Raw genomic sequence first — 22,953 nt, forward strand, 5'->3', positions numbered from 1 at the left:
CTACAGGTGCTCCTGTGACACTTGGGCACTGCCAAGGACTGTGAAGATAGATGTGTGGGTTTCTCTTGCCTGAGGATTTGGATCTTTCAAGAAGTCTCAGGATAATGAAGAGATCCTGGTAGGAATGACCTTGACACAGGCTAGAGCGCGAAGTGGAAGGGATCCTTCTCCTCTGCTTCTCACAGTGTTCCTGGAGATTCTTAGGAGAGAGGCTTTTTCATGTTCATGTAGGTTTACTTCAAATTGGTGTCGTGGAACAAGCACTAGCCTACAAGTCAGAAGCCTGGGAACTAGTTACAGATTTGTTTGAATGTATGTTTTCAATTTTTTTCTTTTAATTTTATTTTTATATTCCCCATACAATTGCACCCCACTTATTTTGACCCCAACCCTCCTTTCCCCGCCCCCCCCCCCACCACAGTGTGTCTCTGGTTCGTAGTTGTTTGTTGATTTTGATATTTTCTTTCTTATAGTTATTCTTTTCCTGGTCCCTTATTTAAGTTTTCTAGATTCCTGCTATGAGTGAGACCATCCGGTATTTTTCTTTTTCTTTCTGGCTTCTTTTGCTGAGCATGATCCCTTCCAGCCCCATCCATGTTGCTGCAAATTGCATGTGTTTATCTTTTTTGAATGCTGAGTGATATTCCACTGTGTATGTGCACCACATCTTCTTGATCCAGTCATCTATTAAAAATATGGAATGCTTCACGAATTTGCATGTCATCCTTGCGCAGGGGCCATGCTAATCTTCTCTGTATGGTTCCAATTTTAGTATATGTGCTGCCAAAGCGAGCACTGTTTTCAATTTTCATAGATGACGACAGATATACTGAAACCTATCCTTTGTGAATTTTGACCCTATAGGTCTCAGGGTTCCTGTTCTTCACCTGGATTTTCTTCCATTTGCTAATTTTGGCTTTGGAAACAACATTCCCTCCCCTTTTGTTGGAGGCTGTGTCATTAGAAGGAGAGAACCCTGAACTAGAGACATCTAGATTCTAGCACTAACCACATGTGACTGTTAATATTTAAAATAATTAAAATTTAATAAAATTCAAAGTTCAGTGTTTCAGCCACATTTCAATTGTTCAATAGTTACGTGTGGCTAGCAGCTACCATATTGGACAGCACTACTTTGGAATAATGCTGCTACTGATATGCTCTGGAACCTCAAGGGCATAGTTTTCCATCTCTGTGCATTAGGTTTCTCATCTGTAAATAAAGGTGGTAAATATCAAAAGCCCTATCCTTCGCTGACATTGTTGGTGATTTGTGATTCAGTCTTTGGGGTGTGCCTCCTTCCAACTCCTCCTTCCGTCCTTCTCCATTCTCGTTGTTGCCTGGGCAGGAGTACCCAGAGGTAACATTAGCCTGCTAATTGGTCAAGTTATTTGTTTTGGTCAAGTTAATTGCTCCCACTCCCTGCTCCCTAGTGAAAGGGAAAGTGACTTGAGGGTATACTTACATCTCAGTGCCTCATATTTGTGTAATCCTTTATGGATCATAGAACTCCTTCACACTGTTTCTTCATTTTACAGAATCAAAGCAACTTGAAGTTGGGAGGGCCTTAAAGGCCACTTCAGACTTCAGTGAACATGAATCACATGGTGTGATAATGTGATTTATAATAAGAAATATATAATCTTAATCCCTGATTCTGGCACAAAATTCCTAAAGCTTGAAATTTCCTACATGATGAGAGCATGAAGTCATCTTTCATTATGTTAATGAGGTAGCTTTTAGAAACACTTAAGGATGGGACATGTTGCCAGAGGAGCCAACCCTGTGATAGAGAATTCAGTTTCATCTCCCCAACTTCCAAGGAGGTGAGAGGGGCCTGGTGGTTGGTGCAATTGCCAATTGTCAGTTACTTGATCTGTAATATATGTAATAAAGCCTCCAAGGAATGGGGCAGAAATCCAAAAGGATAGGTCTTGGAGAACTTCCAGGCTGACAGACTTGTAGGGTTGGGAGAGTAGCGTGCTTGGAGACGGCATAAGAGTTCCACTTCTTTCCCCATGCCTTACTCTATGTTTCTCTTCCAGCTGGCCATTCCTAAGTTATAGCCTTTCATAACAAACTAGTAATATACTAAGTAAAATGTTTCTCTGAGTTCTGTGAGCCAGTCTAGCAAATTAATTGAACCCAAGGAGGAGGTTGTGGGAACCTCCAATTTATAGCCAGTCATCAGTTGTTCAGAAGTACTGGGAACATCCTGGACTTGCAACTTGGTACCTGAAGTTTCAAAGACTTCAGGGAACCTCCTATCTGTGGCAGGCTGGTCAAAAACACAAATGATAACTTGGGTTTTTGACTGGTGTCTGAAGTGTTGGTGGTAGCGGGGTAGTCTTATAAGGTGGAACATTTAACCTGTGGAATCTGATGCTCTGGGTAGGTAGTGTCAGAATTGATTTGAATGGTAGGGCACCCAGTTGGAGTCTGGAGAATTGCTTGTTGGTGTGGGTAAACCCTTTCCTTACCCCACTGCCACCGGAATTGGTGACTAAAACACCTTTTATGGGCCTCCCTAGAGCAGGGGTTAAAGTCATAACACTATCAACCTATCACCAGTCGTTGCGGCATGAGTTCAATCCCCAGCCAGGGAACTAACCCCCATGGCACAGCAGACCTCTCCTGTCTTGCCCACTGCTCCCCTTAGCAGTGTATTTCAGTAAGCCTGCTTTTTTTGCTTCCCACTCTGTCTCTGGTGAATCCTCTCACCCCCCATACCTCTGGCCTACAACCTAGTTCTTGTATGCATTAAATAAATAAAAAATAAATCTTGGGAAAAAAACACCTTTCACATTGGTGCTTATAAAATGAAAATTCAAATGCCCCATTCCTTGGAGAATGATTTAGTAGGTGTGAGGGTTTCCCTGGTTCAAATTGAACAATTTGATATTACACCTATGTGGGGTGAGACCTTGGAATTTGTATTACTAACATTGATCATTTTGAGATACATTAGTCTTTCTTGGTGCCAACCACGTGGTGGAGTTTGCTCTTAAGTAGCCCTTCAAATCCAATACACATGATATCCAATCTACATGATATTTCCAGAGTTAGGAATCTTGAGTACTGTCCATCAGTTGAACAGCTCTGATAGTTACAAAGGCTTTCCTTATATTGAATTTTAATTGACCTACCTCTTTTATTTATAGTTATATAATACTAGTCTACTTCTTTCCCATAATAATCTTTCAGGTTCATTCATTCATTCGGGAAGTATTTATTGAGCACCTACTATATGCAAGGTTTTTGCAAGGCACCAGGTATTCCACTTTAAATGAAACCAACTTGGTCTCTTCCTTGAGGAAGCTCGTAGTTTAGTAGGGGAGATAGATAATTAGAAAAAAAAAAAGTAAGTAAATAACAAAAGAATTATAATTTGAGAAAATGCTATGAAAAAATAAACAGATGATTGTAATGAAGAATAACAGGCAGGGCGGTGATACTGAGGGTGATTAGGGAAAACAGTAGAAAAGTGATATTTATACCAAGATCTGAAACGTGAATATCAAACTAGTAGAAGAGTTGGGGAAAGATAGTAAAAGAACATGGCATGTTTCATGAGTCAGAAGGCTAATGTATTTTGGAACCTATCAAACAGAATGAGAGAACGGCACAAGATGATATTGGAGAGAATACAAGGCACAATATAAGTTTGGATTTTTTCCCTACATGCCCTGGAAGCCATTAAAGCATTTTAAGCAGGAGATGATACACTCTGGCTTATGTCTTTAATAGATGATCCTAGATGATGTATGTATTGGAAGGGGACAAGAGTTAACTGGGAGTCCAATTGGGGGCCATTGTGGTCAACCAGAGAAGAGATAAAGATGACTTGAACTTGAACTAGGGTGGAGGCAACAGAGGTACAAACACTTGAGACTTGCTATCATATCCTTAATGTCTTCTCTTCTCTGGGCTAAACAGCTCAGTGTAGCATTTTTCTCACAACAATAGGTTTGGTTCCTCTTCTCATTTGGGTGTTTCTCCTCTGGAGGGCCTAACCTATCAGTTCGAAGTTGTCCTTTGATGCATCTATGAAGGACCTAGTTTTTCCCACTTAATTAATCTTTTCCTCAATGCTTTCCTCCTATTCTGTTCCTCAGTTTTCTGCTAGTCTAGGTAACTGGGATCTCCTGTCTAATGACAATCTCTCTCATACGAAAAGGAGTGCCCAGTCTTCTAACATTAATCAATGATCAGTTTTTCAATGATTTGACCATGAGTCTTAAGTATTTACTGTGTCACCTGTGCTTGGAGGAGATATAGAAGACATGATCCCTGGCCTGTAAGAGGCCTGGGTATGGGCAACCTCAGTAATGGTAACTGAGAGATCACCAGGAAAGTGAGATAAAAGTATTGGGCGGGGGCCTCCCCGGTGGTGCAGCGGTTGAGCACTGGGTTGCGAAGCTGCCCGCGGCCTCTGCGGCGCCGGTTCAATCCCCGGCTGCTCCCCGGCCACCGGAGGAGGGTCCCACATGGCGCGCAGACCTCTCCTGCCACCCGCTGCTCCCCTCAGCAGTGTACTTTGGTCCTTCTGCCTGTTCTGCTCCCCACTCTGGCTCTGGTGAATTCTCTCACCCTCCCACGCTTCTGACTGTACCCAGTGCTTGTATAAACAAACAAACAAACAAACAAACAAATAAATAAATAAATAAAACATGCCTCTATAAAAAAAAATTAAAAAAAAAAGTATTGGGGATGAGGGGAGCAGTAGGGAAAGAACTTTCAGCTTTTGGGTAGGGAGGGAAAAAGAGAAACTAGGAGACTTTGGGAATGTGTTTATTTGGAGCTCCTGCAGCTGGGGCTGACAAGGAGTACTCTTTAATAGGGGATGGTCAAGGATGACCTCACTGAGAAGCAGGAATTTTAGCAGGAATTTAAAAAGAGGTAAAAAGTGATGTGGGTATTTGGAGGAAGAATACTCCAAGTAGAGGTCAAAAGTTCTGAAGTGTGCTAGTGTTTTTATCGAAGAGTTAGGAATACATGTAGCTGAAGCTGGGAGAGAGGGAGAAGAAGAGAGAACAGGCATATATTGAGGACAGAAAGGAAATGAAGGGCTAAATCATATAGTAGGCCATTGTGAGGATGTTGGCATTCACTCAAAATGAGAAGGGAAAATCTCAGCGCATTTTGAGGAGTGACATAATCTGATGGGGATTTTGGATTAAGAGGGTAGAAGTAGATGTTAAGAGAAGTAGTCTACTTTTAATTATATTTTCAATCAATAATGAGTTACAGTGAATTTGGGGGATGTAAGATGAGGTAATTGGAGAAGGCTCTCTGGAGGAAGAAAATGAAGTAGGACCTACTTACTGATTACCTTGTGTTGTTACATACCCATACAACCTTCCAGAGGAAGGGGAACAAGTATGGCCTTTAGCAAAAGTTCCTAATTGGTATTCTACCAGCTAAATCTCTCAATAGTTTTATCTGACTGCAGCATTTAAAACCTTTTCTATTCTTTTTTTTAAAACTTTGCAAAAGGTTTTTATTTTTGCTTCATCATCCATTCACTTTATATTTAAATTTGGATAGTATATAAAAAAAATCATTTGTCTGGACTCAACACACTCAATTCTATGGTTTCTTGGCCTATGTCTGTTCTGAATCATCAAACTTTGTCTAACCAAGGGTCCTGAGACCGTGAAAAATAATCAAAGTTGAGAGTCTTTGGAAAACTAAAAGCAAATTAATTTGAAAAGAAAAAACAGTCAGGAAAAGTGTACGATTGACTTTCGTAGGGTCCATAGCTAAGAACCCAAGCTGTTCTTGAGAACATCTGGTCTGTTTTGGATGGCTCGGATCCCATAACCCCTTGGCTTCTTTAGTTGTTCAATCAAAGGCAGTTCTTAAAAAAGCTGGCTGAAAAACCAATACCCAACCCCAGGGCATAAGGGACTGTGTTAGAGGTTTCTAGCCAGTCTCAATCTCTGAGTTTTGACTTCCTTCTCTGCCCCCTATGCCCCTCAGGGCAAGGCAGAGTTTTCCCTCCCCAAACCCTGGGGCTGAAAATCTAATCTACACAGGGGAGTAGGGCTAGTGTTTAGCAGATGTGATCAGATATGTGCTAATGTGGACATCAGCAGTCAGCTCAAGAGAACCCCAGAAGTATCAAGTTAGGCCCAAACCCACAGAAGACCTGTATAGTGCAGTTATACAAACTGTGCTTTTTTGGGGGGCAAAACTTGAGACTGCCTCTTCTAACTCTCACACCCATTTCTGGTTCTACACATATCACAGGCCTGATGCAGAATGCCCTCACAAAGGGAAAATAACAGCTTTAATTCACAAACTTTGTTGGTACTGACCTCAAATTCTTCCTCTGCTGTGGTCTGGGGGTGGAGCTAGACAGTGGGACAATCATTTATGAAGGCCTTAGTCAAAGAGCAGCTAGTGTTTATCACATGGATGCCTGCAGAGCCAAATTCTCAACTTGTGGGCTTAACAATAGAACCCAAAAGATAAGACACAGAAAACATACTGGACAAGATTAATCTGGAATGTGCAATCTTAAAACAATTGTGGAAGAAACCTATTCTGAGCAATTTCTCAGTCTGTTGCTCCTGGCCACGAGCATTTCTTATGGATCAGTAAAGACTTACACAATTACTTGTCAGCACTTAAAAATTCACAATCTTTGACAAAAGCAGATTCTAGGTCTTTGTTGAGAACTGAAAAAAAACTGTATATATTGAGCCCTATTTCCAAAGGGCAAAGTTGACAAGGAGCTAAGTTTAAGTACTACCTGCCTTCTTTTGTCTGAGCATGATTTCTCCTGTTTTCTAGTCCCTTCCCCTTTCTACTTCTCCCCCCAAACTAAAGCTGCCACTGAACTTGTGCAACTTTTTGTCTCTTTTGTAATTTTTCTTTCATATAGTACACTTTATTCATTGACATTAGCTGCATGGACCCTGCTGATTTTTGAGGTTGTAACATCAAGTGTTGAGAAAAGAAGCCTGGACCCAGAGTTGTGGTTCCTGTTCTGCCACAACCTGTCATGTGACCTCGAGCACAGCAGATACCCTTTTTGGATATCGTTGGAGTTAGGAGACTGAATTAGTTGTTCTTTGAAAAATTCTATCATCCTAGAGGGCTTGGGATCTTGCCCTAGGTTAGTATTCTCTCCTTCCCTCCCGACCAATCAGGGCCCCAACCTAGTATGTATGTCAGAGGAAGATGACACTGAAAGACGTGCCTGTATCAATAATGTATGACATAAGCCAAGAGCCAGGGAGAGGAATGTGCACTATGGGGTGTACGTGCGTGGGTGTAACTGAAAGTGCCTCTGTTAGGCTGTTCTTGTATAGGTTTGTATTTATCTGTTCCCGTGCATCTTCTCTGTACACAAACAGGCTCCATTCTAGTTCTTAGTGGTGATAACAATGGACAGGACAGATAAGGTGTCTGTTATCATGGAGCAATGAGAGACATAATATACAAATAAATAAAATACATGAGATAATTTAAAATAATGGGAAGTTCCAAAAAGAAAACAGAATGATTTGAATGGGTTTCTGCAGGGGCAAGCTGTGCACACAGGTGGCTACGTAAATGCAGTGCATGTGTTTGCAGATGGGCCCATGTTTGAGTCCTGGGTCCATATAAGTTATGCTTATTGGTGCCTATATGTGCAAATAGGCAGCTGGTATGCGTACAGTGTTTGTAAATTCATATATGTGCATCTTAGGGCACACAGGTGAGCTGGTATGTGGTTACACAAGTGGGGACATAGGTCAATGGTATATATCAGCATTTTGCCTTAACTGGGGATGTTTTGAAGTTTCTGTGCCTCTCATGAGTGGACCAGTCTCTATTTGCCAGCTTTTTCTCTTCTTGTTCCTTCCCACTTCAGCGAGCTCTCTGTGCTTGGCTCGTCTCAGCCCTAAGAAGGCTAAGCCAAGGAGAGGATAGTAACTGACGTATTGAGCCAGGAATTGGAAAGAGGTTGATAATCTTTTGCGTAACTTCGCTGCTAGTCCCTGCCCTTCACACTAGGAGGGGAAAGAGTCCTGACTTGAAATCAGAAGACCTGAGGATCTGTTCTTGGCTTTGCCACTCATTATTATGTGATCTTGGCCGAACTACATCATTCTGAGTTTCAGTTTCCTCCTTCACTAAGTATTCTGGGTACTTAGGAAGGCGAAGAAACACAATGACCTTTAGTAGTTAGGGAGGGTTACTCGGTGCTGGTGACTGGAGGAGGAGGGAAGGCATTCTTAGCTGGGACAATAGCATGATCAAAAGTTTGGAGGAGGGTCTGTGTGTAACGGAAGCAAGGAGCCCACTGAGAATAAAATTCAAACTTCTTACCATTTCCTACAAGGTCCTACTGTGTACCACTGGCTGCTGTGTACCGCTCATTCTAGCCCTTCTTCTTGCTCAGTGTGCTCCAGTTCTTTAAATAGGTCACACTCTCTACTGCCCCAGTGCTTTCCAAATTTCAGTGTTCTCTCTGCCCAAGATACTCTGCCCAAGAATTCATACAGTTGCCTACTTCCCATTACTCAGCTCTTAGCTGTCCCCAGGAGAGACCTCTGGTGTCTTATTTAAGTAGTTATTCTCTAGTATTTATCAATATTTAAAATATATGCATCCTTTGACCCAACAATTTCACATCTAGTAATTCATTCTACAGATATATTTGCAAGTGAATAAAATGACACGAACAGAGATATTCACTGAAGCATTTATTTATGAAATAAATCATGGCACAATAGAGGGGCAGTATAGAGATGACCAAGAAAATGAAACAGTACTCTAAGTCCTGATGGAGAATATTGGGGTATATTGTTAAATTTTTTAAAAAGCAAGATGATTGAGTTCTATATAAGTTCTATATTAAGGTTTGTGCAGCTTATTGAATGTTTATTATACTCAGTGCCTTATTTCTATATATGTGCACAGCACATAGTAGTTGTTGAATAAGTAAATAAACAAATGAAGGAATGACTGAAGGAAACTTGGTTGAAGTCTAATGTATCCCTGGTATGGAAGAAAAGGAGCCATCATCCCATTTTATCAACCTAAATGAGGTTCAGAGATGGACAGTACATTTTCCAGTAGCACACACTTGTGATTAAAGTATACTTTGATAGGCCAAAGTATCTAACCAGTCAGCTCAAGGTGTGGTAGCAGATGGCTCATCCTCACAGGACATTCCCAGGCTTTAGTGTTACTAAGTGGATTTTATGACTGTTCCTGTTTTGTTTTTGATTGCTTCTTTCTAATGTATGACAGGGAAGGCAATGAACCAGAGGAGACTGCCAAGATCACATACCAGGAGCTTCTGGTCCAAGTCTGTCGGTTCAGCAATGTTCTCCGAAAACAGGGTGAGTGTGGGAGAACAGGAAGAGGACTAGGGGCTCCAGCCTTGGAGTATCTGAGAACGGGGTAAAGTAGACAAAGAATGAAGGGAATTTCTGGTAGCAGGGGAACAGAAAAATTCAGCTGGATGGGAGGTAGCTGAAAGGGAGGAAGCAAGTGGCAGCAGGAAGGGTCCATGATCCATGGTCTGTGTTCTTTACTTGCAGGAATTCGGAAGGGTGACCGAGTTGCCATCTACATGCCCATGATCCCAGAGCTTGTGGTGGCCATGCTGGCATGTGCCCGCCTTGGGGCTCTGCACTCCATCGTGGTAGGAATTTGGGTTGAATAAAGGGCACTGGGGTAGGGCTCCAGAGAAGTAGATTGGGCCTGGATGATGGAGGATCTTAAGACTCAGACTAAGGAGTTTAAAATGTTTGTGTCATAGATACATATCAGTTATCTAGTTTCTTCTTGATTTGTGGTTTAGAGACCCTAAAAGTCATGAGTGATGCCTTTCCTTGTTCACTCAATCCCTATGTGTTCTCTTTCTTAGTCTTTCTTCCCTTCCATAGTTTGCAGGCTTCTCTGCAGAGTCTCTGTGTGAACGGATCCTGGATTCCAGCTGCAGCCTTCTTATTACTACAGGTGACTAATTCTCTTACCCTTTTTCCAGAAACCCCACACCCCAAGACTTGGTATCCAACCAATTAGTTGGTATTTAGGACTATTCAGCATAGAGAGTAGCCTACCCTTAATCTCTTAGTTCCACCTTAGCTGACTCTCTGTTAGCTCAAATCAGCTAGAAAAATCAGAATTAAGAGTCCCATTCAGGAAGGATTCGGAACATTTTTCTCACTAGAGAATCAAGGGACTAGGAGTATATTGCCTTTCTAAGGCCTAAAATGTCTGTTGTTCTCCAAAGATGCCTTCTACAGGGGTGAAAAGCTTGTGAACCTGAAGGATCTGGTTGATGAGGCCCTGGAGAAGTGTCAGGAAAAGTAAGTATGCTTGGCCAGTTGGTTTTTGCTCTAGGTTGACTGGGCCTTCCCCAGAACCAGGTTCTCTTCGTTCCTCCTAAACCATATGGGTGAGTATGTCCTGCTACATTTTCTTTTGAGCTACTCAGTCCAACACTGCATGCTTTTCTTTCCTCCAGGGATTTCCCAGTGAGATGCTGCATTGTGGTTAAGCACCTTGGGCGTGCTGAGCTGGGCTCAGGTGACCCTCCCAGTCAGTCCCCCCCAGTTAAGAGGCCATGCCCAGACATGCAGGTGAGTATATTACTGTTGTGCCCTTCTTTGGGTTTAAAATGGCTCTCTTCCTGCCCATGAAGTGCCTGAATCCTAGGAATTTCTCCTTTGGCAGGGCTGCTGGGCTGGGGGACTTTGACCTTGAATATAGGTAGGGAGTTCCTTGTACTTTGAGAATTTAGTATGAGAGATTGTGAGGGGGACTGTCATGCTGGTTAAGGTATCCTGAAGGGCACAAAGGACCCTCAGGACTTGGAGTTAGCTTGGAAATGGGCTGACTTGGGTGACTTTTTTGTAGTGACCTTGATGACTGGCCTGTGGCTTAGGTGGACTACTTGTGTGGTTCCTCTATGGAAGGACCAAGCTCTGGCCCTCAGTCCATGGCCACTGTTAACTCTGCACTCATTGTATCTGGTGGAAAAGCCCACTGGTGGCCTCTGGGTCTAAGGGGCATGAAGGATGAAGGCTCTAGGGTTGATGAGGACAGAGTGTTCCTAAGATTCTATGACTTGAGGGGCCCTGAGTGATCTTAGGGCTAAAGAGGTTGTAGCCTAACCTAGGGAGAGTGGAAACGCTAGTCAGCATTTGGGATTTTGAGTGTATAGGGACTGGCAGGAACAGGATCAAGAAAATGGAGGTTGGGAGGACCAGTGAGAGGGGAACCTGAGGGAAAGGAAGCAACCAGAGGTTTGGAGCACGCTGACCTTTCCCTCCTACTTCCTTACTTGGACCATCCTCACCACCCTTTTCGTGGGCTCTTAACAGGGTAAGCCGAAAGAGAAATCCAGGTGCATCCGACCCCAGGTATTCACCTCTGCACTGCCTTGGGCGCTGCTTCCCTGCGTGCTTGTCTGTATGTCCTGCTCTCTGCCTGTTTCACCCATGGAGGTGGCTGCCAGAGCTAATCCCTTTCCCCTTCACATTCTAAGTCTCTGTGAAGGGTCATGAAACCAAATGCCTGCTGCTCTCTCTGAACTTTATAGAGCATGGCTCCCGGAGAGGCTGCAGCAGACATCCCATTTCTCCCCTGAAGCTCAGGACCTTTGCAGAAGAGGCAACCAGGCCACCCGTCAGAAAGTTTTTACTCTACATTTAGCTGAGGCAGAGCTGGGAAAGATAGCAGGAAGGGAAGCGAGAGGTGGTACAGATCTTAACTTTGGGGATTCATCATCAAGTCGGGGAGTTGATGTGTATTACAAACAAAAACCTAGGCTTTATGTAGACAGGAGAGAAGTTTCCTAAATACATTTCTATACAACATTGGGATTTATAAACTGCACATAAACTCTGATGTAATTAAGTGCTACACTGAACAAAAGTCACATTGTAGGTGGTTCTGAGAATGGAGATTCCTGAGTGGGACTCAAAACAGATTAGCATCGAGGGGAGATAGGGCCTGGAGTCCAGAGATCATTTTTTAGTCGTATGATTTTGAATAAGTCACCTTTCGTCTCTGGGCTTCAGTTCTTTATCAGGAACGGAGAGGTGAAACATGTTTAAAAGGGACTGCTTCCTTTACTAAAATAATATATAAAGTCCACGACTCTGAGTTTTACCATCTTCATAGAGGTATGCTATAATATAGTCTGCTATAAGTTACCTCTTAGGCTAATGGTAAATAAAATCTCCTTTTTCTTAGAGACAGATCTGATTTCCAGGGGACACTGCTTTCCTTTCAAAACTGAGGAAGGGACCTAAACCTTTTCTCATGAAAGTGATAACAGACTAGTTGGGTTCAAATCCTGTCTGTGTAACCAGCTACTGTGTGAGCTTGGGCAAGTTACTTAAACTGTCTTGCTTCCGTTTTCCCCATCTGTAAAATAAGGATAATAACTTATCTATCTGATAGGCTTTGTCAGTATATTTAAGGGGTTTGGCATGATAGGTTTTGTCAGTATATTTAAGGGGTTTGGCACATAGTAACTACTCCATAAATATTAGCTTTTATTGCTTTTAACAGCAAATGGGCTGGCATTTCTATAGGGAGAAAAGAAGAGAAATAAACTATTATAATTTTTTTTTTAAGATACACATTCAGCTACAGGTTACAAGAGATTTGTGAACTCAGCCAAGTACAGTGGTAGCAAGGCCTCGCTGCTACAAAGATGTGTTTTAGACAATACTCAAGTGTTTTAGACAATACTCAAAGATGTGTTTTAGACAATACTCAAGTATGGGCATCATGATCAGACTACTACATTTAGCAAAGAACAGCATGGGTATAAAAATAATATCCACATTAAAACTCTTTGTTGGAATGCTTTACTTTCCACAGAAGAAAGTAAAATAACCTGTTATACAATTAGTCACACATACAGTCCTTGAGTTTTTGGCCTATACACTTGAGTATTGTCTAAAACACATCTTCTTTGTAGCAGCGAGGCCTTGCCACCACTGTACTTGGCTGAGTTCACAAATCTCTTATAACCTGTAGCTTCCCTGTCACTTCTTCAGCTCTCCTCCCCTGCTAAGCTTTGTTTCCTGGCAGTTAATTAAAACCTGCCACTCTCAGGGCCACGGCTGCTGTTGGAACCACCACAGCCACCTGGGTTTTGTAGTTTGGCAAAGTGTTGTTCTCTACCACCATAGGGGCCAGAGCTTCTGCCTCCAAGGTTTATTCCTTTCATGGTTCCAAAATTTGAAGATTGATTGTTGTAATTGCCAAAATCATTGTAGCTTCCACCATCGCCAGAATTGTTTCCATCATTACCAAATCCATTATTGCCATCCCCACTGCCACCATATCACCACCATCACGGCTGCCACCAAAGCCACCTCTACCTCCACAACCAAAGTTGTTATTCCCACCAAAATCACCCCCTCACAGTTTCCAGAACCACTTTGACCTCTTTGGATGGATGAAGCACTGGCCATAGGGCTTTCCTTACCTCATAGTTGTGACCGTTCACAGTATGTTATTTCTGAATGACAGTCCTGTCTACTGAATCATAATCATCAAAGGTCACAAAAGCAAAGCCTCTCTTCTTGCCCTTGCCTCAAGCAATCATGATTTCAGTCACTTTAGTTTTCCCACACAGCTCAAAGTAACCTCTCAGGTGATGTTCTTTGGTGTCTTCTTCTTTTTTTTATTTTTATATTTATTTATTTATTTATACAAGAACCGGGGTACAGGTCAGATTTGCGGGAGGGTGAGAGGATTCACCAGAGACAAAGCGGGGAACAGGACAGGCAGACTGACGAAATACACTACTGAGAGGAGCAGTAGGCGAGACAGGCAAGGTCTGCCGCCCCGCCACGTAGGACCCTCGCCCAGTAGGCTGGATCGAACCGGCGCTGCAGAGGCTGCAGACAGCTTCACAGCACTGCGCTCAACCACCTGTGCCACCAGGGGAGGCCCCGGTGTCTTCTTTAATGCCACCACCAACAATCTTTTTCACAATTAAGCAGGCACCAGGTCTTTGAGAATCTTCTCTTGACACAGCTGTCTTTGGTTCCATAACTCTTCCATCCACCTTATGTGGCCTTGCATTCATGGCTGCATCCAACTCCTCCACTGTGGCTAAGTGACAAACCCAAAGCCTCTGATTGCTGGGTGTTTGGGTCTCTCCTGACCACAGTCTGTGAGTGTTCCCATTGCTCAAAATGACCTCTCAGACTCTTTTGTCATTTGTTTCCAAGTTTAAACCTCCAAGGAGGCACTTCTACAGCTGTTCCTGCTCCTTGGGAGACTCTGACTCAGATATGATGGCAGAGGAAGAGGAGACTTTTATGATGCTTACTCAGTGGCACCCACAGGCAGAAAGAAACTATTGTAATTCTTAATACCTGTGACCCTCAGGTTATAGACACCTGTTTTTTGTTTGTTGGAGATGAAAGCAATTTGTTATCAAAAAACCAAACAGCAGAAAAATGACTTACAAAGTCCAGGTTTGTTGTTTTGAAAATGGCAGTCAGAGTAACAGAAATTGGCAGGGTTCCAAACCCCCTCATCCTTAAGCAATCTTCAAAGGAAGGCCTGGCAGTTTGCCGGTGCCCTTCTCAACCATATCACCTAGGAACTTCCTCACGTTCCTCTCAAAATTGGCAGCCTCCCTTCCTGAGCCTATCCTGGCCTGAGATCAAAGGCCAACTCCTGCATTTTTATTTCAGAAAATTCAAACCTTTTCCTGGTTCAGAGCTCTGGGTCCTCATAGGCACACACCTAATACGCAACTGATGTTTGCACCTCTAAATGAGCTCACCCTATTTCCTGGTGCTGGTTACAAGCTCCACACCTATAGTCTTCCGTCCCCCAACCTCCTTCTTTCCATGCACCCACAAAGGAAATGGTTTTACAAGATTAGAGCCCCCTCATTGCAGGGCCATAGTGTAATTCTGCCTTCACCTTTATATGTACCTAGTGTCTTTTCTATGACACTTCACGCCGGTAGAGTAGACCAGCAACATTTGCCCAAAGCAATATTGACACAGTTCTGTTTAAATACATTAGTGCCCCTATCTTAAGACACTCATCAGCAAGAAAAAAAAAAAATCCATGTGATACTGTATTTGTAGACCTATATATGGCTATACACTATCTTGTAGGTACCTTCTCTCTCATTTCTTTTTCTCCTTTTTATTTTTAATGGCACCACCCTAGGCCTGGGCTTGTCATTCTTATGATGCTTATATGCCAGAAACTTCAAATTCTCCAGAGTAAGGAACAGATTGTATAGAAAGAACAGAGTGGCTATAGGTCATTTTATAATTTATCAGTGTACGTGTCTAATATTTGGGGATTTTATAACCAGATATATAGTTGTATAATGACAGCAGGGTGTTTCTCTTACACTAGCATGCCTAGCCAGGGTAACTGAACACAAAAATGAAAATGAAAGGGCTTTGTCAGCTAAAGCAAAGCCCAAACAGTTCCCATTGTTATACCCTTAATCTCCCAGACATTCATCAGTCTTCCTCACAGCCCCCTCCAAATGACAATCCAAGACTTGTTGTTTTAGAAGGTAATACCTTTCTCCAAGCCCTGGAGACCATTACTGCAAGAATGATTATTATCCTTATTTTAAAAAGGGGTGACTCGAGGTAAAACGACTCGCTCAAGGTCATTTGTAGCTAGGAAGAAGCAGAGCTGGGATTAAAATCCAGTGTAATTTTTGGCCAAGTGCAGGGAATCACTTCACTCAGCAAAAAAATAGACTCAGAAAACTGATATTTAAATAGGTGATATAACCAGTTTTGAAAAATTTCAGGATGAAAGATCCAGAATTGCTGCTTGAAGGTACTTGAATAGAGAGGAAATCCTCTATTGGGAGAATTTGCTCACCTCGGTCCTTCTCCATCACTTTAAAGCAAAGTTTCCTGATGAGTGGGACCTCAAACAAATATCTTTGGGAAATGTCTGTAATACCAGTGGTATAAAGGCACGTAAGTTAGGATAGGAAAGGTCTGGGCATGCAAGAAAATGTGCTTGGACCAATAGCTGTTGACTTCTTTTGCTACTAACTAATAGGGTCAGGTGCTTTCCTCAGCTACAGGCTCTGACTAATTTTGCATTTCTGAATTGTGTGGTGTTCGTATCTCTGCTGAGAAGCTACTAGTCCCATAAGTACATATCTGTGTGTGCAGGCCAGTGTGTGCATATTTATCCAAAGAAAACTTACTGAGTGCCTTTTGAGTGCTAGGTATTTTGATAGGTGTTGGGGATCGAGGGGGCAAAAAAGACAGACATACCACTGCCCTCATAATAGTGTCCACTAGCTACTTGGGGAGACGTTAAACAAATCACTAAATAAAATCGCTGGAAATATGTGCTGTGTGGGAAAAAAATATGGTGCTGTGATTACAAATAATAGCAGGGGTGGGAGTGGGTATGGGGGTGGGAATCTACCAAATACTGTTCAGGGAAGGCCTTTCTAGGAAGGTGACATTTAAGATAAGAATTGAAGTATGAATAGGGGCCAATCTGATCAGATCACTGTAAGTTCAAATATTGAATCATTTTGCACACCTGAAACTATGTGTAACAATATAACATTTCTCAACTAAGAAAAAAAGAAGGGTCCAACCAAGGGACCTTCCTCAGCTTGAGACAAGCTGAGGTGTGGGAGCTCTGGAGTTGAGCTGGGGAAGGATGGCAGAGTGGGGGGAGAACCCAGGGAGCCTGCTGTTTTGTTTGTTTGCTCTGCCCATTTCATTCCTGTAGGACCCTCCTCCCTCCCAGCCTCCCCGGTGCCAGGTAGGGGTATCTCTTGCCTCCATCTTGAACTGTTTCCAGTGTTTCCTCACCCATTGCTATTTTCTGCCCCTGGCAGATCTCCTGGAACAAGGGGGTAGACCTGTGGTGGCATGAACTCATGAAAGAGGCAGAGGATGAGTGTGAGCCTGAATGGTGTGATGCTGAGGACCCACTCTTCATCCTGTACACCAGTGGCTCCACAGGGAAACCCAAGGCAAGTTGTGTGTGTATGTTTGCGCGTGCACTTGTGTGCTATAAATGGATGGGAAGTAGTTTCTAAGGAAACATTTAATAACATGAATTTTAATCCACAAATCTGAGTTTTGGAAATGTCATATTACCTTTTTGTAAATCATATGAATACATAGATCATCAACCACTCGGTGGTGAGGAACAGGGCGAGACAATTCAGATAGGGACTTTCATGGTGCCCCCCAAAAGAAGAAAAGAATCAGTCCTGTGGCTGACATTGATGTTCCTTGCCAGTGCTCACATGGTTTGGTCTAAGAGCTGCCCTATCAATTCAAGGCCTAGGGTAGGCACCAAGGTCCCTTTTAGGCTCCTCGATTTACATGCTACACTGTTAACATCTAGAAGCTCCCAGGACTGTGTGGGAGCCAGGATACTTAGGAAATCTCTTTGATTGACTTGAAAGATGTCACTACCTTCCACTCCGCCTGCCCCTAAATTCTCCTCTTCACATGCTTTTGAATATCCCTCACTTGGCTTTTAGAAACAGTTTTGGCCTCTCTTTTCCTAGGCATGGGGCATTGAGGGAGTCAGCAAAGAAGATTGTTTTTTTTCCTCCGCAGTCACTCTATCAACATGTAATCGTGTGTGCATAAATACACAACTGTTAGATGTGAGCGTACTAGAAGTGCTCACATCTGTGAGGGAATATGGGTGACTCAGAAATACCATCTTAGGGTGTGGGTATGAGTGAGCGACTGACTAACATGTATGTGGGATGTGAGATGGGGACATGGAGAAAAGGGGATGAAACAGAGATGGAGGCTATGAAAAGGGTGCCGGCAGGATCAGACTCCCTGAAGAGCATCTTCCTCTAGCTCTGCTCAGCACAAGACCCCAGCTTAGGGCCCATTCCTCTTCTAGGGAGTGGTACACACGGTTGGGGGCTACATGCTCTATGTGGCTACAACCTTCAAGTACGTGTTTGATTTCCACGCGGAGGATGTGTTCTGGTGCACAGCAGACATTGGATGGATCACTGGGCATTCCTACGTCACCTATGGACCACTGGCCAATGGTGCTACAAGTGTTTTGGTGAGAAGGGGGCTGGAACCCATGGGCACCTGGCCTACCTGGGGGAGGGACAAGATGATGCTGGGTGATCACCTCTTAAGGTAGTCACTTGGTCTAGAAGCAGGGGGACTTACACAATGATCTGCTTCCTGGAGAAAGAGTTCTAAGGGGGCTGTGTATCCTGACTGGGAAGGCTCCTTGACTTTTCTGATAAAGGAGTAAAGAGATTGGTTGGTCAGAGAAGGCAAAATACTGGCCCTGAGGGCATGGTAGGGGGGTAGAGGGACTATTTGGAAGGCCCAGGAATGACTGCTTGCACTGGGATCAGTTTGAGGGGATCCCCACATACCCAGACGTGAGTCGCCTGTGGAGCATCGTGGACAAGTACAAGGTGACCAAGTTCTATACAGCACCCACGGCTATCCGCATGCTCATGAAGTTTGGAGACGAGCCTGTCACCAAGTAAGACCCTTCCCTAGCTGCTGCCCTACAGGTGTCCCTCTGAGCTGGGTGCTGCCTTTGTGAACAGTCTTTTCCATTCCATTGTTCTACCTCTCTGGCTTGGGACAGGGGAGGGGATAGAAGAGCTTGGGCATGTCTTTCTGATTCCCAGCGGTGCTCAGTCTTCTTCCCCCTCCACTTCCCTGCCCAAGGCACAGCCGGGCATCCTTACAGGTGCTAGGCACAGTAGGTGAACCCATCAACCCCGAGGCCTGGCTGTGGTACCACCGGGTAGTAGGTGCCCAGCGCTGCCCCATCGTGGACACCTTCTGGCAGACAGAAACAGTAAGTCAGGGGTCAGAAGGTTGGGGCCCAGGGACAATTTGGGAAGACTGACTCTAATCCCTGATCTCTGATTTCCACAGGGTGGCCATATGCTAACTCCCCTCCCTGGTGCCACACCCATGAAGCCTGGTTCTGCTGTGAGTGAGACTCCCTTGGCTGGTCCTGGGCTGGGTCAGAGTAAGGTCTCAGGGAATTTTCCCTAACTAATGGGTGAGAGACTGGATTGATGTGAGGAATTTGGGGCTCCAGGGTATCCAGGTAGAGGTAGAGTTGAGTCAGAATTGTCTCACTCCTCTCCTTGCCTCTCTTGTTTCCTTCTAGACCTTCCCATTTTTTGGTGTAGCTCCTGCAATCCTGAATGAATCTGGGGAAGAGTTGGAAGGTGAAGCTGAAGGTTATCTGGTAAGGCCCTGATCTTTAGGGTCTTTGAGGAGGGGAAGCAAAGGGGCCACTAAGGACTACTTTTTGCTTCAGAGCTTAGAACCTGGTCTCTCCTGGTAGCTGCTTGTGGCTAAAGCTTCATGGTTGAAGGTTTAGCCTCTGCTGAGAAACCTTGGGGGGAGTCCTTCTGGATATGTTGCCTACATCTCTGTCTTTTGGCCTATGAAGATCCTAAGAGCCCTTTAGAATCTGCTCAAATATTATTCTTTTTTTTTTAGATTGATTGATTGATTGATTGATTGATTGATTGATTGATTGATTGATTTATACAAGCACTGGGTACAGTCAGAGGTGCAGGAGGGTGAGAGAATTCACCAGAGCCAGAGCGGAGAGTAGAACAGGCAGAGTGACGAAGTGCACTGCTGGGGGGAGCAGTGGACGGCAGGAGAGGTGCCATGTGGGACCCTCACCCGGTGGCCAGGGATCGAACCGGCGCTGCAGAGGCTGCGGGCAGCTTCGCAGCCCAGCCCTCAACCATTGCGCCACCCGGGGAGGCCCCTGCTCAAATATTCTTGATGGTACTTTTTTTGGGTCTAGAGACTTTGTCCCAACTCCTCCTTTGACAAACATTCTAGTGTGAAAGGAGGCTTCATAACATAATAGAAACTCATATAGACTATAAGTTATCTAAACCCTTTGAACCTAAACAGGGTTATATTAGTATCTTTATCTTCTGTGGTTATTGGATTGATTAAATAATACATGTGAAGGGTTTGGCACAGAACTTAACAGTGTGTGATAAATGTCAGCTATTGTAGTGATTATTGTATTGGGTATTGCAGGGAGACCATCAGCCCTACTCTCTCTACCCATCTTCAGTTTTACTAACAAGTTGGTCACAGGGCAGAACTTGAGTCCAGCCCTTTTGACTCTTAGCCTAGAATTCTGCCAATTCCATTATTCTGCTGCCACAGGATGTTATTAATTGGTGTGATAATTATTTCATCATGTGTGGGTCCCACTTTTTTATATGACTGTTTTCATTTGTATCAAACTGGACCTGGGGCCTCCCCGGTGGCGCAGCGGTTGAGCGCTGGGTTGCGAAGCTGCCCGCAGCCTCTACAGCGCCGGTTCAATCCCTGGCTTCTCCCCGGCCACCGGAGGAGGGTCCCACATGGCGCGCAGACCTCCCCTGCCGCCCGCTGCTCCCCTCAGCAGTGTACTTTGGTCCTTCTGCCTGCTCTGCTCCCCGCTCTGGCTCTGGTGAATTCTCTCACCCTCCCGTGCTTCTGACTGTACCCAGTGCTTGTATAAATAAATAAATAATAAATCTTTAAAAAAAAAAAAAAAACTGGACCTGCTTTCTTGAGGGATTACCAAAAAGGAGACTCAAATTTACTAAGTGATTATCACTGACAGAACACCGTGCTAGGCTATTTCCAGATACTACTAATATAATCCTCTACAATAACTTTCAGAGATAGAAGTTTTTTTTTTTTAATAGTTGAGGATTCTAAAGCTCAGAGAGGTAAAGTTCTCTACCCAAGACCACACAACTAGTAAATAGCAGAGTTGGGATTCCAAGCCCGAAATGTCTTACTTCCGAATTGTACTTTTCTCAGGAATGGCATTCACACCATTTCTCCTCAGAGGAAAAAGCTGTGACTATATTTAAGCCAGAGTGCATAGCAGATAACACCATTGTGCCTTCCTCTCTGTTTAGGTATTCAAGCAACCCTGGCCAGGGATCATGCGCACAGTCTACAGAAACCATGAACGCTTTGAGGCCACTTACTTTAAGAAGTTCCCTGGGTACTACGTGACAGGAGATGGTGAGCCTTGTCTAGCCCATCCCATATCTACCTCCAAGACTGTAGCTTCCCCTTTCATTTTCAGGAAGAGATGGTTAAGGAAGAAGAAAAACAAAAAAAAAAAAGTGTGCTCTATATGTCAATGTCTAGTGTCTAGAGAGAAGTACAGAGAAAGTCTATATATAAGAGCCGCAATGAGTATTGCAGGAAGGGTCTTAGCATGGTGCCATCAGGCATATCTGATGTATGAAATGAAACAAATATTTCCCACTGTTCCTGTGCTAAAAAGACATGTGGCATGTGGCAGTGTGTATTACTAGGTCATGTATGCCCCTCATGTTTGGAGCCTGTCCATCACCCAATTCATTCATCCATAAATATTTGTTGAGAACCTACTATATCTATGTACTGATCTAAGCATAGGGGATATTTCCATGTATAAAATAAGCAAAGTTTTGCTAACTGTTGTACAGGATAATGAATACCAGAAGGTGGACATCAGTGTGGCCACCTTGGAGCCTGGTTACCCTGAGGGCAAGAGTAGATTTGCTAGGAGGCTCAGTAGGCATGACAGTTGGTAGCGTGGGTCACGATCCTGCCTTATGTTGTGCATGTCTTCTCTTCCCAGGCTGCCGGCGGGACCAGGATGGCTATTACTGGATCACTGGCAGGATTGATGACATGCTGAATGTATCTGGTGAGGACCAAAGGTCACTTTCCCTTCACATTAGCCCCACTCTCCTAGCAACTCCCAACCAAAGCCTTCCAAGAGATCAAGACTGCCTTTGTTTAGACCGTGCTTGTGGTGCGGCCTTCAGTTGTGGGCTCAGGTTTAATAGCAATAACACTGGAATGTGCCTAGCAGAGCGGAACCGGGATGGTGAAACCACCGGAAGCATGTCACGTGAGGAAAAGAATGACCTGCCCATTTGACCAAGGACCGTGTGGCCACAGATGGAGCAGGGGCTGGGATAGAGGCTGAGAGCTCTCTCATGGCACTTCCTTTCCCTTGTTAGGGCACCTGTTGAGCACGGCCGAGGTGGAGTCGGCACTTGTGGAACATGATGCTGTTGCTGAAGCAGCCGTGGTCGGCCACCCACATCCTGTAAAGGGAGAATGTCTCTACTGCTTTGTCACCCTCTGCGATGGCCACGTCTTCAACACCACCCTCACCGAGGAGCTAAGGAAACAGAGTGAGGAGCTGCCCTAGGCAGGGACTGCAGGGTCTGTCCTGATAGCCCAGCTACCACAGTAGGTTGTTAGGGAGGAGCTAGAGCAAGCTTCTCCCCAAAGCACAAACAGATTCTAGGGGGCCTTAGGGGCTCCACTGCCCTCTTCCCACTCAGTATCCACTAATCGCACCTCTAGGATAATAATAGCTGACATTTATAGAATTCTTTCTCTGTGACACCAGTGAGCTAAATGCTTTAAATGAATTAATCCATTTAATCCCTATAATCACCCCCCAAGAAATAGATCCTATTGTTACCCTCATTCTAAAATGAAAAAAACTAAGGCTTATAGAAGTGAAAGCACCTGTCAAAGCTACACTGCTAGTAAAGTAGGATTTCAATTCTAGCAGGTTATTTCTAGAGCTTGAGTTTCCTAAAGAGAGATTAAGGTAAAATGAGATTGCAAAGGGATGGAGAGGCAGTAAGTCTAAGAATGACTGTGGGCAAGACCTTGAATTGGAAATAGGTTGGAAATAAAAGCACCTCTACCTTGGTTTTAGGGAATCTGGCTAAGAGCACTGAAGAAATGTTTAATGATTTCTCTCTTACAGTTAGAGAAAAGATTGGCCCCATCGCCACACCAGATTACATCCAGAATGCACCTGGCTTGCCTAAAACACGCTCAGGTATGTTCAGAGGTCTCAAGGGGTTGGTACTGGGATTGTCTGAGGGCCAGTGGTGGTGGAGTGGGTATGAATGGATGCCTTGGGCACCCTGGA

At 44.1% G+C, this 22,953-nt stretch overlaps 1 protein-coding gene and 1 pseudogene across 3 annotated transcripts in view; one reads left to right on the forward strand and one right to left on the reverse strand.

The window, feature by feature from the left end:
• ACSS2 (acyl-CoA synthetase short chain family member 2) overlaps window positions 1-22,953 on the forward strand; it is a gene marked incomplete at both ends in the record, with an annotated part of 39,596 nt that overhangs the window by 16,468 nt on the left and 175 nt on the right. Inside the window, 16 exons of one of the 2 annotated variants that reach the window (XM_084248054.1) lie at window positions 9,250-9,341; window positions 9,543-9,646; window positions 9,891-9,963; window positions 10,241-10,316; window positions 10,475-10,589; window positions 11,334-11,372; window positions 16,838-16,975; window positions 17,875-18,045; window positions 18,353-18,486; window positions 18,678-18,810; window positions 18,891-18,947; window positions 19,132-19,212; window positions 20,915-21,023; window positions 21,631-21,699; window positions 22,019-22,195; window positions 22,786-22,860. In XM_084248054.1, coding sequence (XP_084104180.1) covers window positions 9,250-9,341; window positions 9,543-9,646; window positions 9,891-9,963; window positions 10,241-10,316; window positions 10,475-10,589; window positions 11,334-11,372; window positions 16,838-16,975; window positions 17,875-18,045; window positions 18,353-18,486; window positions 18,678-18,810; window positions 18,891-18,947; window positions 19,132-19,212; window positions 20,915-21,023; window positions 21,631-21,699; window positions 22,019-22,195; window positions 22,786-22,860 — 1,643 coding nt within the window. The remainder of the gene's footprint in view (window positions 1-9,249; window positions 9,342-9,542; window positions 9,647-9,890; window positions 9,964-10,240; window positions 10,317-10,474; window positions 10,590-11,333; window positions 11,373-16,837; window positions 16,976-17,874; window positions 18,046-18,352; window positions 18,487-18,677; window positions 18,811-18,890; window positions 18,948-19,131; window positions 19,213-20,914; window positions 21,024-21,630; window positions 21,700-22,018; window positions 22,196-22,785; window positions 22,861-22,953) is intronic. The other variant, XM_084248055.1, reaches the window with a different exon arrangement.
• On the reverse strand, window positions 13,061-16,784 carry LOC311179346 (heterogeneous nuclear ribonucleoprotein A1-like; annotated as a pseudogene). Its single transcript has 3 exons — window positions 16,779-16,784; window positions 13,915-14,147; window positions 13,061-13,647 (listed from the first exon to the last, which is right to left on the reverse strand). The product of its transcript is annotated as a heterogeneous nuclear ribonucleoprotein A1-like (transcript).

The sequence above is a fragment of the Talpa europaea genome (genome assembly GCF_964194135.1).
Source record: "Talpa europaea genome assembly, chromosome: 11".
NCBI lineage: Eukaryota > Metazoa > Chordata > Mammalia > Eulipotyphla > Talpidae > Talpa > Talpa europaea.